This window comes from Phyllostomus hastatus, unplaced genomic scaffold (genome assembly GCF_019186645.2).
Source record: "Phyllostomus hastatus isolate PE091 unplaced genomic scaffold, TTU_PhHast_1.1 phas_contig_209, whole genome shotgun sequence".
Taxonomy (NCBI): Eukaryota; Metazoa; Chordata; class Mammalia; order Chiroptera; family Phyllostomidae; genus Phyllostomus; species Phyllostomus hastatus.
In genome coordinates, this window is record NW_025333735.1 from 22,800,195 (window position 1) to 22,816,477 (window position 16,283).

Below are 16,283 nucleotides of genomic sequence, written 5' to 3' on the forward strand. Positions count from 1 at the left end.
AATAAAACTGCCCTGTGCTTACCAAGGGCCATATGGCCAAGCCCCATGAAAACTTTTCCATCTTATTTACCTTGACCTCCTGGTAGCATGTGACCATAGTCTGTGATGACCTTTTTGTTAAAATGTTCTCTTCCCTTGGTTTCTAGTTCATCAATTTCCTTCTACCTTTTGTTCATTCCACTTCACTATTTTCTTCCTCCATCCATGCCTTTAATATTACTGCTTTGAAGAACTCCCATCTTACCCCTATGCTCCTCTTATTACTTAACCTTCCTCTGGATGACTATTCAAATCCAGGAGTTTCACCTATGCTTGCTTGATCTGGTCCCCAATTATCCATGTCTGGTTAGATGTCAAGATTAATCCTGAGAATCATGGAGCTGACTGACTCCACTTTACTTTGCTGCTCTATAGATACCTAGACCTTCAACATGTCTCAAACTTAACTCATTATTTTCCCTTCTTACTTGTTTATGCTCCTATAATCTTATGTCAAGGAACTAATGATCCCACTATCCATTTGGCTTCCCATTGCAGAAACACAAGCCATCCTCAACTATTCCCTCTCACTTCCAACATGTTACTAGTCACCAATTCCTACAGATTCTCTAACTCTTAAATCCATTCCCTCATCTGTCTTCAAGCACTTCTTGCTTGAGTTGTTAGAATGAACTTGCAACCTCTCATTTTCTAAGCAAATACTCTATTTAATCCATTCTGCACACAACTGCAAGAACACAAAATTTTATATGTGGTGCAATTTTACATATGTGAAATTCTCATAGTAATTTTCTGATACAATGGATTTTATTCATAATATTTTTCTATATTTTCCAAATGTTCTGCCATAATCATGCCTGTTTTATTATGGAAGCTATGAAAACTATTTTATAATGTAAAAGCAAAAAGGAAATGAAATCATACTATGCATCAGTGGAATATCTAGAAGATAACGTCCCCGTGTATGCCGAGGTCTTGGAAATAACTCGGGCCCTTGGGAGTTGGTATAAGGGCAGATCTTCTTGGTGCCTTCTTTGAGCTGTAGCAGGAAGTTCAGCAAGCAGGCCAGGACCTTGGACGTCATTTGCAATTATCATGCCTAAGGAGTAAACCGAGAGGATAGTGAACATGAGATGCTTTCTATAATCCTTCATTCATTCAACAAATAGTTACAAGCATCTACTATGGGCAAGCCCTTTCCAGGTAGAAGACTTATTTATATAAGTCTTATAAGACTTAAACTAAATAAGTAAAATATTTCATATGTCAGTTGGTGACAAGTACTATGGTGAAAAATGAAGCAAGGAAGGGGAAATAGGGATTGCTTAGCAGAAGAAAGTTACAATTTTGAATGTGGCCTCACTGAAAAGTTGGTGAAATTTCAGCAATATAAACATTTTATCAAAAAATCCCCTTTATAATGGTATTCTAATCTTACTACAAATTTTGCTTTATTAACGTAGGCTGTCTCAATTACAGGCATTCCAACATTTCACTGATTTAAAAAAATAATAATTCCACAGAATTACACATCACCATGTAAAAACACATTTTTTAAAAGGGCTTTGTTTATAAATTCCAGAATTCTCTTACATTTGTTATCTTGTTTAATTCTCACTTCAAACAATGTGTTACAGAGGAAAGATACTAGCAAATGTATTTTATAAATGGAGGAACTAATCTAAGGCATAGTATAGGGAGTTTGCCAATTAGAATGTGCAGATTCACGTGACAAATCATCTGTCATTTTTTCATTTACTGAAAAAAAGAATAAGGCAGAACTGTGCCAAGAGCCCTATGGCACAGGCTTAGAGACTTGCACCATGCAGGCGTAAGTTCGTTAATCACTCTTAGGTATCATACACCCCAGTATCCAAGACAGCCAATCTATTACAAATTTCCAGCCAATCTTTCTTTATCATGTTATACAAATATGATGAATTGTGCATCAAATGCCTCCCTTAAGTCCAGACGTTTACAGTACTTTTTGGAGATCTGCCTTATCAAAAATGAGAAATGATTTTTGACTAAAAGATATAGATACTCTTCTAAAACTTTTCCTATAAGCATCACTTAAACTTTCCATCTCTTCATACTGAATAAATTTTCTAGGAAACTCACTACTATTTCTGCTTTTTACCTTGTCTAGAAGCTCTGGAATCAGGATCTAACCAGTGGATAATGCAACAGAGACTCTGATGAGGGAGTGACATGAGTGTCATGCTTAGGTGGTGTGAAAGGAGGTCTCACTTGCCTTTCTCCCAACCCCATGCACACTCCATCACATCCACTGGGGCTCACATTCCTACAAAACAGTCATACCTGTATCACTGTCCCACTGTTTCAGCTCTCCCTATGTCTGCCTCCTCCCCACTGGGAGGAACCAGGAGTGGGATCAAGATTCTACAAGCAATTGCCTAAAACCAGAGTCTTAAGGACAGAAAAAACAGCTCTATTTACAGAGTTATTTCCCATCCACCTATGCTAGTAAAAGCAGCCTGTTAAATTATAGCATTGGGTTTCACCGGTTGCTGTAGTTTGTTTAAAACTTTGCAATACCTGCTCCACACAAAGAATGCTCATGCCCTTTGCCCCACTACTCCCCATGGACCCTTGGTGGTGCTTAGGCACACATTTTCATCTCTCACGGTACTTGACATAGTTGCACTTTACAGGGCTGTTCACCAAGTGCTCCACAGTACACAGGAGCCCATAAAACAAATCAAGTCCTTTAGGACCTGCACAGTTGTCAGCTAATGGCTGTAACAGGAGCACAAAGGTTAGAAAAACAGGGAACTTAAAAAAATGTTCTGGGTAAATGAAAGTTAATGCTTACAGGAGAGGAATGGGAAAATTTTTCAAAAGGCTTATACGTGATAGGGTACAAAAATACATGGTCAACAGCCCTGGCTGGTGTGGCTCAGTGAATTGAGTGTGGGCCTGAGAACCAAAGGGTTGCCGGTTCGATTCCCAGTCAAGGCACATGCCTGAGTGGTGGACCAGGTCCCCAGTAGGGGGCAGGCAAGGGATAGCCATACACTGCTGTTTCTCTCCCTCTCTTCCTCCTTTCCCTCTCTCTAAAAATAAATAAATAAAATCTTTTAAGAAAAAGAATACATGATCAACGAAATAAAAGCAGTAAGTATCCAAGTAGAGAGGAGACTGGATACTGTACAACTTGGCAACTGGAAAAGGGGACGTTGATATCTGTATAAATAACCACATATGAGTGCCATGTCACTTTCTCATTCAACAAATATTTCTTGAGCACCTACTATGGTAACATAATCAGAGATAAGCCTTGCCCTCCACAAGCTTAGTCTATAGTACGAGACTGGCATGCAAATGAGTATGTGCCTGACTCCTGGGTGTGACAGAAATTCAGGCAGAATTCACTGGAGGCACACTCCCAGTAGGGGCAGTCAAAGATTAGGAAAAAGAACTACTTTCTCTCTGAAATCTTGTAATACTACATGTATTACTGATTTAAAAATTTATCTTGTATACTTTACATTATTAATTACACTAATTTGTAGGTTTGGTGTCACAGCCCATGAAGAGTATAGGCTCTTGAAGGATACATAATTTTCGATAAAGTATGAATAAAGAGTCAAGAATAGCCCTATACATGTAGGTTCTCCAAAATAATTTTTAAATTAATTGTTCACAGATAAATCTAAATTGTTACTAATAAAGCAGTTAAAGAGCTACAGATGTGAAAGAGGCTTCGGAGAACACTTCGCCCAAATCCTTCATTTCACAGTTGAGGAAATGGAGAAGATTGCAGAGGCCTGAAGTCCTGTGGGTAGCTCAGCAGGTTAACTGCTTAATACTGAGGGTCCGGGCCTGACACAGTCTGCCATATGCTGGGCAGGGCTCTTGAGAGCAAAATGAAATTTGGAGTAGAATTAACTCAATATGTATGCTGCTGAAATCTGTATTGACTCTGAATCAGTAATTTCTTAGCCCACCCACAGTTCACACTAATTCAAACACTGACACCCACCACATAGCATTGTGGAGGCTCCCAAGTTTTTCTAAAGGCATGTGGTTATGAATGTTTTTCTAGTGAGGACAGATCTCAGATAGTTTCATTGCTAAAGCTATAATGTCTGAAAATAAATTATTTCCAGGGCCTTGCAAAATACTAGATTAAGGCAGTGTAGTGGGTTGAGTGGTGAACCCCCTAAAAGATATGTCCATGCCATGGACCTATGAATGTGACCTCATTTGATGGGGGTGGGATGGAGTAGTCTTTGAGGCTGTGAGTAAGTACTTCAGATGAGACCATTCTGGACTACCTAAATGGGCCTAAATTCAATGACAGATGTCCTTGTAGGAGACAGAAGAAGAGAAGACATGGATAGGAAGAAGGGCAGGCCATGAGGAGACAGAGGCAAAAGATGAAGTGACGCAGCCACAACTCAAAATACACTGGAGCCACCAGAAGCTGAACAAGCAAAGAAAAGATTCTTCCCCAGAGCCTTTGGAGGGCACACAACACTTTGGTTTAGGACTTCTGGACTCCAGAACATGGGGAGAATTCATTTCTACTGTTTTAAGCCACTAAGTTTGTGACAATTTGTTACAACAGCCCTAGGAAACTTATATAGACAGCAGAAGGCAGTGGAACTAACTTGGGAGTCACCCAGATAATACACAAAGCAGGTCTCATGGGGGCCCTGGATCCTGCCATGAAGAGAGTATCTCTTTCCCTATATTCTTCCCAGCCCCACTGTCCCTCCTCACAAATACCCCCTCCATTTATCTTGTCTGTTCCTTTCGATCCTGATGGTATAAAGCATAAATAGGCCCAAAGCAGGGGCAATTTTGCTTCCTAAGGGACATTTGCCGCATGTAGACACATTGTGATTTTGATCATCACTGGCGTGGGGGTACCACGGGCATGTAGGGCTAGCGGGCAGGGAAGCTGCTAAACATCCTGCAACGCATGGTGCAACCTACCAACAAAAATTTTCTGCGCCACAATGACACCAAGATGGTTTTAAAGTATCAATAGCAACCACACATACATGGTTTATTAATTCTTTTACTTATTCATTGGTACTATAAACTTTCTCCAAGTATTTAATAATCTGAGGACTACAGAAATGGGGTGAATTTTGGTGAAAAAAGTCCCATTTTTTTAGTCACGATTAGTTATACATCATGAAAAACTAGATAAACTCATCTCATTTTAGATATTCAACATTAGCTCTGTTGACCCACAGGGAACTGACAACTGTTACCATCTTATAAGGGCCTTCAGTCTTTACCATTAAGAACCCTATTCTTTGGATTTCACTTAATAGAATGCTGAATTCATATAACTATACATAATGTTCTATAGTTCTTTCTCTCCCCTTACAATGCATTACCACACAATACAAGCACTGAGCACAGAGAAAGACGTTTCCTATAAGCAGAGCCATAACAGGTGAAGGGCAGCATAAATCCTGAACAATGGCTCTATAAATCCCAGTGCTAGGGAAGAATTTAACAGTCTCACCTAGGGATCCCAATATTATAACGACATTAGATATTTCAGTGTTGAATGAAAAAAAGTTATGTTTTAAAGTCAATTTTTCAAAATTATTTAAGAATCAATATTGGGAGGAGGCAGGGAGAGGCATGACACTTTCAAGATTCTTTAATGGAAACTAAGTTATTAATGCACCAAAATTGACTGTAATATATGGCTATTAAAATGTTTCATAAATGTTTAAAATATGCCTCTCTTTATTAATATTTAACAACCCCATTCAATGAGCTAACAGTATCACTTAATAGCATCAGAGATTTTAATATATATTAGTAGAGACTTATTTCGGATTCAGCCTAAGGTACTAGCTTTAGTTTTAATCCATACTGATAATAAAAAGCAAAATGAAGCAGAGAAAATGCAGCCCTCTCAGAAAACATGATCTGAAAATTCTCAGTTGAAATATGAACAATGTTATTCTTCCAGGTATTTTGAAGGAGATTAGTTAATAAACAGATTTAAATCTGAAACACTATAATGAATGAAAATGTGACAGTGAAATTTACCACATATAAACATAAAACTGGAAGATTGCAAAATAATGCAATTTGTGTTTATAAGGAAAAAAAATCACAAACCTAACTCCAGACTGCTTTTTGTTAATGAATTAAGATTTTCCAGATCGTCATATCTGCCTTGTTGACTGTTTCCTTCAGTTGAGGATATGGACGGCAGGGAATCAATGCCAAAATTTTCTTTCATCTCGAGAGGAAGAAAACCAGAAATGCATTAGTACTCTATGATAAAATGCGGAACACTATAATGTAGTTTAAACAGACAATAATGACAGTGGAAAACTGGCCCTGAAAACAGGCCTTCTCAAGTAACAGTTTATACTGGAATGAGCAGTAACAAACAGTGGTAACTTAATATCTGCAAGGGTACAGGCTAGTAAAACCTGTTTTTTTCTAAACATTGGGGTTTTTTTAACAACAAATTTGTTTTTCTAAACATTAGCAAGTGGATTTAAATAAACATTTACCAAGGTAGAGGAATAAAAGATCTGTCTAGTCCAGCAAGGTCAGAGGTTGGCATACTACCAGCTGATCATGCTGGATCAACATTTAACTAGCTGAACCCAAAACATGTGATGAATTTTCACAGCTCTAAGCCTTTGCTACACCCTCCCTAGCACTCTTATCTGCATGGTGAACACTCAGTTACCCAAACCTAAAACCAGAAATAAGTGTAGTCAATAACTTACTACACTTTCCTCTTGTCCTCATTTTATAAAGGTCTTTTATGGTTTTCCGAAGTTATAATCCTACAGAACATACCATATTTATTGATATATTTTATTATGATATTTTTAAAAACTTTTATAGGCATAAAATTAAATGACGTTAGGCCACCACAGGGATATGCCTTGTCTCAATTATGGCAAATAACACCATATTATTCTCTACTGTTGGAAATTTAGATTGTTTAAAACAGAAATATGAATTATACCTTTTGCAACAGTCCATGTTATAAGTTATATTGGTCAGACTTCAATAGTAAGAGAAGAACTTCTCTAGCAGTACCAAATACTGCTAGATTTTTTCCAGATTATAAATATAGCTAAGTCTGTAGGTATATCAGATACCTAATGAAGCCCATAGAACATAGACTTGAACTCAAATGTTAAATAGAGGTTAGAAAGGAGTTACAACTACTTAGCTGCCTAGAATAAAACAAACAATAATTTCTTACAAAAGGAAATAAGGAGAAGATGGTAGGCACCGAGTACTTAAGAAGAGGAAATTTCATAGTAATCCTGGACCATTTGAACATTTCTTTAAAATGTTAATGGAAATTATGTGAGAAAGGATTAAGAAAATAGATGCCTGAATCTGAGAGGTTAGATCTTTAGAAAAATGAATTCAGGTTTTTTTTCTAAATAGAGAATAAGAATATATAATCATTTTCAGGTAAATAATCCTGGCAAAAATATATCAGATCTTTTAAAAATGGGCAAATGTCTTGAAAAGACATTTCTCCAAAGAAAATTTGAAGATAGCCAACAAAGACATGAAAATGTGCTCAACATCACTAAGAAGTAGGGAAGTGCAAATAGAAACCACAATGAGAAGCCACTTCACACCTAATTTTTTTTTAAGAAAATAACCAGAAAATATCTGTTGGTGAGTGTGTAGAAAAATTGGAAAACTTGTGCATTGCTGGTGGGAATGTAAAATGGCTCAGCAGCTGTGTAAACAGTATGATGATTCCTCAAAAATTTAACAGAGAATTACCATATGACCTAGCAATTTCACTTCTGGCATACACCCACAAAATTTGGTTATTTGAACAAATATATGTATGCCAATGCTCATAGCAGTAGTATTCACAATAGCCAAACACAGAAACAACCCAGGTGTCCATCAACCGATGAATGGGTAAACAAAATGCAATATATAAATACAATGGAATATTAATCAGCCTTAAAAAGGGAGAAATTCTGACACAGGCTTCAACATGTGAACCTTGAAGACAGCACACTAAGCAAAATAAGCGAGACACGAAAGTATTAATGTTGTATGATTCCACTTATATAAGGTACCTAGAGGAGTCAAATTCTTAGAGAAAGTAAAACTTTGGTTCCTAGAGACTGAAGGAAGGGGAGAATGAGCAGCTTTTGTTTAGTGGGTACTGAGTTTCAATCTGGGAAAATAAAAGTTGTTCTGGAGGTGGATGGTGGTAATGGTTGCACAATAATTTAAGTATATTTAATTCAACTGGAACTGTAAACCTAAAAATGTTTCAAGTAGTCAGTTTTATGTAATGTATATTTTACCACAAGTATAAACCTTGACGGTTTCACCCTTCAGCTAAAATGGAGTAAGTGGATGGTAGAGAAAAAATTTGAAGTAGTTGGGTACTATTTGCACTCCACAAACATAGTTATATCTGAACCCAAAATGGATGTCCTCTTCCCTCTGGAGAACACCTGTAAATAGATAATATTGGGAACTGGGCATGTAATAAAAGATAATAAATTATCATCACAGGGGTCCATCAGTAACAAGAGAAGGGCAACTAAAGACCCAAGCCCATTCTGATCATGCAAGTGTACCTGTTGTAGGCAGTGAGAATATTTGACCCAGAAATATGCCACTTTGGCACAAGGATTATTTTGAGCTGATGACAACTAAGAAAGCAGTTCAGCAAAGCTCTCTATCCACCCCTGATTCTCAATCGCCGGATTTGACGACTCTAGACTTTTCAGCTCAGAGATTGCATTAAGAGAAGTGTACAGAATAAACATTACTAAAACAATCCTTATTTTCCACCAATTTCCCCTATATATTTACCTTCTCACAGTTTGCCAGCCATAAAAGCCTAACCCCCTTTCTTTGGTCCACTGTGTACAAATCCATTGGTCTTCATTAAGATGATACACAAGCCCCAAATCTAACAACCCTTTGCGTTACTCAACACTACGTTTCTCCTTTGTGTGCATGCATTGCACAGGTGTTAACAAATTGTTTTTATTTTGTTAATCTATCTTTTGTCAGTTTAATTCCAGAGTCCCAGCCACCTAAGAGAGTAGAGGAAAAGTTTTTTTCCTCCCCTACACTGTGGGGTATGGGAAGACAGGAACAGTGTAATGTCCGAAGCAAGAACATATAATTACTTAAAGAAAATAAAATATTGTTTGGGCAAGACTTATTAGGGCTGAAATAATCTTAATTCCAGTTTAGGAAGCCTACAGAGGTTACTTCACAGAATCAGAAAGCTAGGAAATTTAACACAGATTTAGTCATTAGGATGCATGTCCTTCAAATTGTGAGCATTCAATGTTGTTATAAACAAGTTTTTGAAGAGGACTTGAACAAACAAGAGTAAGTGGTTACATTTTAAAAATCAATATAAACTTACAAGAGGAATTTTTTAAAAATCTAATGTTATGCAAATTAGTACCTAAGATCAAGATAAAATTTTGACTGACAGTATGGATGCAAATATTAATGGATCCCAAACAACGTAGATGGTAATGAAGACGGTATGTACGAAAGCCATATTAAAGACTCAAAAAGTGATTCTCGTGATAACGTAGATACTGACATTACATATATATCAAAAGAATTGTATCATTAAAATTGTATCATTAAATATGAGAATAGACAAAAAATTAACATTTTACAGGTTTTAAAACATAAATATTTAATTAAAAATATTGTGAATATACATGTGACTATTTCATCTATATCCCTAAATGCATAGCAAAATGTACCTATATTTCAAGTTGCCATATACTTGAGTAAATAGAAAATATTCTTTTTAGAGAAGGAAGCCATGCCAAGGGAGTATTTATTAATATTCACTAGAATTTGTGCCGTGAAACTGAATATTCTGTTTGGGGTCAAGCACTTACAGATACAGGAGTGGGACTGACAAAGAGAGAAAGCACCAATGTCAATGGCAGTGCATCAGATCGTTCTGTGTCACCTATTCCCCTATCACGGTATTTGTCACACATTCTGAAAATATCTGTTGTCTGGTAGACTGCCCAGAGTCCTCTATTATGAGGAATCCTTTGGGGTTCCATAAGTCATCTAGTGCAGTGCCTTGCATGGCAGAAGGTCCCATAAGCGCTGGCAGAAGGGAAGAGGGGAGGAGCAGTCTAAGAGAGGCAAAGAAAAACCCTGGCTCTCTCTGCCTGTGACAGAGCAAGTGCAAACACACTTTGCACATTGTTGCAGGGAAGTTGTTAACTTCAGTGAGGGGAGCACCATACTGCACCTGAACATACTGCCATGTATCATTGTACAATAAGTTTCTTTCCACTGGCCTGGAATTTAATTAAGATCAGGAAATAAAGAGACAAAAATTAAACATTAAAAAATGTCTCTAATGAAAGATTCCAATTGGTGACCAGTTAACTCTAATTTTATAAGAAAAAAAGTTTATTGGTGATTTAATAGCAAGGGCAAACCTATTAAAATATAATGCTTCCCTGCCAAGTTGTAAATAGGCAGTATCACACATGTAGAGATAATTTTCTATAGTTCAGTGACTTTCTATTTAATATCATATATTACAAAGAGAACACTGTGAATAAGGAAGATATAAACAACACTATCTCTTTAATAAATTTGCCTTGATTTTTCTTACAAATACACTATGTGAGAACTATAGAGCTGTATCTCCCTGAGGAAATAAAAAAATTGCATTGCAGATGGCAAGAGAACTCTTCCTTGAAGTGGGTAATTAGGAGAAAAGCATCACTAAAAAGGCAAGGCAAAAATAATAATAATAAAAGCACTATTAAGCAAGGCAATTTCAGCTAATTGACTTCAACTAAAAGTTATATAATACAGAAAAGAGAGTTTTACTTACAGCAACACACTGTATGGTACATTTTAGAGAAAATGACTCATGATGAAATGATCCATTAAATTTTGTTTCTTTCAGTTACATGACAGGGACTGGGAGAGGAAGGGGAAGAGACAGGGAAGGTGTGGAAGATCTGTTCTGAAACATCCCTTACCATGTTTTCAGTGCCATAGCCATACTGCTGTGTCTCCTGGGAATATACACTCATCATGGATCTTGCTTCTTGAGCCTCAGGTGGTTCATTATCATGTAACCACTGTGTACCAAAGTGAAGTTCCTTCATGGATGGAATAGGAGTGGCCTCTTGAATGTGCGAGGAGGGATACAATTCCATCGACTGAAAGCAATCTTGATATAGCTCATACTCTTCATCTACAAGCATTTCTCTTTCTTCACCCATTTCCTGCAACCCAGGAGTCAGAAATTCCTGCATTTCCCAGGCCTCCTTGGTGTTGTCTATCTCTTTTTGTTGGGACTGGAAAGACTTTCCCAAATTTAGAAATGGTTCATCCACAAGTTCTTCTTTAAAATAGGGTTCATCTCTAAATTCCTGTAAAAAGAAGTTACAAAATTTTTTAAACTACACCTGTCTTTGAGCTGGAAAAGAAACTCTTTCTATAGCTGCAATGGCTTTATAAGAGGTCAGTGCATGGTTAACATGAACAGCTCTCCATCACAAACAAGGAGAAATACAAGCTCACTACCATGCAGCCTTCAACCCAGGAGGGACAAGGAATAAAATCAGAGGCAGAAATCTGCCCTTGGCAAGGTGAACAGCTATTCTAAAAGGTTCATTATACATTAACCACTTGAAAATTCTCAGTCAGAAATAAGAATTTTGTTTGACTGCTACACTGAACTTTTAACTCATGGATCTCATATAAAAAGTAGTACATGAATACAGATACACTTCATACTATTACTTACTAAAGCAAAGCCTTAAAAGGTCAGGATTTTCAAGCTTAGGTAACTCAGAAGAAATTATGGCTATCTGAACACTCAAGAAACATTCTATATAAACTAAAGGTATAAGGAGTGTGTCCTAACTAATTGATTTTACTAATGAAAACAACAAGTACATACAACTGAAGCTAAACAGTCACAGATGGGCAAGAACATTGTTGAGTTCCCAGGTAGTGCTTGAGGATTATGTGGATCTGCTGAGCCTCTGACCTAACCCAGGGATATCAGCGTGCTGATCTCAATGACCTGATTCCTACTAAGGGATCAATGACAGTTCCTATCTATATTAAGTCCTATTTATTATTAGTATGGGTAAATTCCTGAAATGAATCTACTCTTTTCCATTGCTTCCTCACCTGCAGCTAAACATCATTGTGGTGAAACATGTTAATTAATACAGTATACCAAATACTGCAACCAAGTTATTTTTTTAAGTAGAGGGTATATTTGAATGTCATGTGGTTATGAAATTTTAACCAAAAAAGCCCACACTAAAAAAGTATAATGGATTATATATCAGCTTGAGACACTGTCAACTAATCATGTAAACAATATCAAAAGACCATTCTCATCAAGGAAAGCAAAACCATACTCTAACTGCAAAGAGCAAAATAAGCATAGTTCATTTTAAAAATAAAAAAGTTTTAAAATGTACTTTCTAAAATTGATCCAGAAAGTAGGGTTACACTAAATAACTTTTATTTAGAAAGGACTTAATAAAAAGTTCTTTTGTATAGCTGTTTCCTACAACATTTTAAAATACAGATTTATTTTCAAAAATATGTCCTACCCTCAGAATTTTAAGAATATATAAATATTTAAAGAGAGTTTGTTTATTCTTTGAAAATGCCTTACACTGGCCAATGTCATTTATAGAGGCAATGTAATACAAGAGGAGAAAGATTTCAGTTTAAAAAATAATAAAGACTAAAAGGGGATTATTTAAATTATATCTATTCAGCTAAGGGAATAAGAACAAGCTTTTGTCTTCTTTATAGAAACTTTAGCTCACAGCAAACCATTCAAATGGAAAATAAATTTACTAAATACCTTGGGTGCTTCAAGTATTAAAGATGAATTTATATCATGAATTGTTCCTGAAATTTCGGTCTTGTCTTCAATAGTGTTTGAATGTAAAATATAATGACTTTCTTCCTCTTTACCATCTTCCTGAAAATAGAAACATTTTTGTCTTATATTTCACTTTTTTTTACAAGAAATATTTGAAGAAATATTTTTGTCAACTGTGAAGCTATTAATATACTGAGATACAACTGATATATAATGTTATATTAGTTTTAGGCATATAAATAATGTTTTTATATACATTATATATTTCATATGTATTTATTTGGTACTCATTTTGCTATAACAACTTTCATGTACACAGTGCAGTATTGTTGACTATGGTCTTCATGCCTTGCATGACGTCCTTAGGACTCACTTATCTTGTAACTGACAGTTTGCACCTTTGGCCACCTTCACTCATTTCCCCACCCCCTCCACTCTGGCAACCAGAGAAACACTTAGAATTAAGAAAATACCTTAGTTTCAAATCTCTTCAGATTAATTCTTATTTTTCCATTAAGTACAAATACATAATAAAATATATGCACACTGCTTATGATTAGAACAAACTTTTCTTTAATAATTAAAAAGAAAGCTATACTCAGGTCAAAGCTTCTCACACTTTGTATTCTTTTTAAATGTTACTTAAAGAAAAAAATCTCCTCCCCAGGGTGATATTCAAAAAGCCGTGCTAGAGTGTAGTCACTCTCCGTCCGAAGATGCAGAAGCATCAGAACAGCATCAGAAGTCACTCTCCACCCTGGTGCTTATCGTCTCGCGATCAGGTAATAACATCGCCACCGTTTATCACGTCAGAGCTACATACGACAACCTATGCTAAATACTTTTGTATGATTCATCTCAGCATAATCTTTCCAACAGTCCTACAAGGTCAGAACTTTATGTTGTATATCTACCTAAAATAACAGCAAACATGTATCTCACTGGTATAGGTTTAAGCACTTTAAATAATTCAATTCATTTAGTGTATATATACTCTAAAATTATATGCTCTTATTAACCCCACTTTACAAATGAGTAAAAAGGACACAGTAATTTGCTCTAAGTTTCATAGCTAGTCAGACACTGAGCATATGAACCAGCTGTCTGGCTCTAGAACCTGTGAGCTCAACCACCATGCCAGGCAACCCCCATCTTGTAGGGGAGGAATGGGAGCTGGTGAGGTTAAGTGAGTGGTGCAAGGACACATGGCCTTGCAGATCACAGCACTAAGCAAAGACCCGTGGCTGCCTGGCTCAAAAACTCCACTGCCACCTCTATTCTGTTCTGAAGATACAGTGCAGTTTTTAAAGTCAGCTCATTCACTTTTTGGATGTGGTCCATCTGAGATGAGTTTGTAGAAAAGAGAAAGCAACCTACATTTGATAGATAATATGTGTCTATATATGACTATAATACATGATTATATAATATCTATAAATATGTAGATAAAACATATCTATATGATATAAGACAACAAAAAATCATTCTGTTCTTGCCAACCTGACCTTGGGACTTTTAATTCAGACACCATCCCCACTTCTGCTGAGGAATGAGTAAGTGCTCAGCAAACATTCAGTGATTAGATAAGTGGCCACCACGTGAACCATGAGAGAAAGAGAGACCTGGGAGAAGATCCATGTATCACTATTTACAGCTCACAAGCAGAGAGTTTTGCTAAAACAACCCAGATGTTAAAAAAAAAAAAGAATTACTTACTGGTAATTCCAATAAGAATTTCTCTCATCGCTTTATTGGCCACCCACTCCCAAGTATCCTGACAGCCTTCTGGTCACTGAGGGAAGCCTGGGCAAAGGTCCACCTCACAATTATTATGCTCTAAAACCCTCTAATGGTGAGGCTCCGAGATCCTGAGGTTTCTGCCAGAAACAGCACAGGAATCCACACCCCGTTGGTACTAAGCTCCATTTTTTTATACTGCCTGAAAGAAACACTTCCTTAAACTACTTGAAAGTAAAGTCATGCTATTTAAGTCTTATGGGCCATAACTAGTTTGTGATTTCCTCTAGCAGGCCAAATAATCAGGCAAATAACCATCAGGGAAAATCTAGACAGAGTTCCCGCCACAGTCCAAAATACCAAGAAGATGAGGCCCCCTTTTCTTACTCTGTCCAAAAATCAAACTGGGCATCTCATGGTATATATTAGCTATGGCAAGATTCACACACCAAATACACAAATGAAGTCAAGAACTTGACTTATCTATGTGCTATAACTCATTTTGAAACATTTAAAGTCTCTGATAGGTATAATATACAGACATCTTTACGTGTAATACATGAATAAAAAAGTAATCCATGAAGGTCTTATTGAGGTTCCCCAGTACAAAAATAATACATAATGCACAAATCTATCTGTGCTAAACATATACAGGAACATATCTATCTATATCTATATGAACCCTTGTAGTATGTTAATATTATTTCATAAAATAAAAATTTTAGAGTTAAGGAAGACCCTAGGAATTCTCTAGGCTTGTTTATTCAGTCTTTTCAGAAATAGAAAAATATGCAAAGAGAAGAAAAGTCGTGCACCTATGATCAAATAACAAGGACAGTGTTTCTCAAAGTACAAAATTCTGCATTAGAATTACATAGGTGACTCACTGAAGAGGCTGGTTCTTGAAGAGCAATCAGAATTCCTACATAAGAACCTCTGAGAGTAAAACCTGTAAAACTGTGTTTTAATCATCTCCCAGATGATTCTTACGTATATCACATGTCTTTGAGTTTGAAGCCCCCTGGGCTAACTCATAGCAAAATTAGAAACACATTCTAGATTCCTTGATATCCAGTCCAACACTCTATTATACTCATGCTATTTCAGACATATTGCACTCAAACTGTACTAGTGACAACAAATTAAAACAGGAATATATGGCATCATGGCTAAGAGCACAGGGTCTGAAGCCATCTTGCTGAGTTTATATTCCAACTCTGCCCCTTACTAGTTATATTACTTTGGATAAGTTACTCAACTCTCTGTGTCTCGATTGACTCATCTGAGATAAGGGTAATAGAATTACCACTTAAAGTACTGTGAGGATTAAATTAGTTAATTCATATTAAGGGCTTAAAATACTGACTAACATATAGTGAGCACTTAATAATACTTCAATGATGGTTGAAAATTATCATCAAGTGGAACTTCCAGTCAAGACAGCAGTGTAGACAGACATGGCTCGCACCTTCGCACAACCACATCAAAATTGTAACTGAAATTTAGAACAACCACCACTCAGAATCATCAGAAATCGAGTTGAATGGAAGTTGGACAACTTCGGAATTAAAGAAACCATATTCATCCAGACTGAACTGGAAAGCTGATACCATATCTGAGACTTCAGCCTGGCTAACACTGCTGGATCTGC

General features: G+C 36.5%; 1 protein-coding gene across 6 annotated transcripts in view; it reads right to left on the bottom strand.

The window, feature by feature from the left end:
* The window catches only part of PATJ (PATJ crumbs cell polarity complex component), a 327,386-nt gene that overhangs the window by 206,659 nt on the left and 104,444 nt on the right, over nucleotides 1-16,283 (bottom strand). For all 6 annotated transcript variants that reach the window (XM_045835301.1, XM_045835303.1, XM_045835300.1 and 3 more), the window contains 4 exons: nucleotides 12,875-12,994; nucleotides 11,016-11,411; nucleotides 6,121-6,244; nucleotides 925-1,099 (listed from right to left, as the gene is read on the bottom strand). In XM_045835301.1, coding sequence (XP_045691257.1) covers nucleotides 925-1,099; nucleotides 6,121-6,244; nucleotides 11,016-11,411; nucleotides 12,875-12,994 — 815 coding nt within the window. The remainder of the gene's footprint in view (nucleotides 1-924; nucleotides 1,100-6,120; nucleotides 6,245-11,015; nucleotides 11,412-12,874; nucleotides 12,995-16,283) is intronic.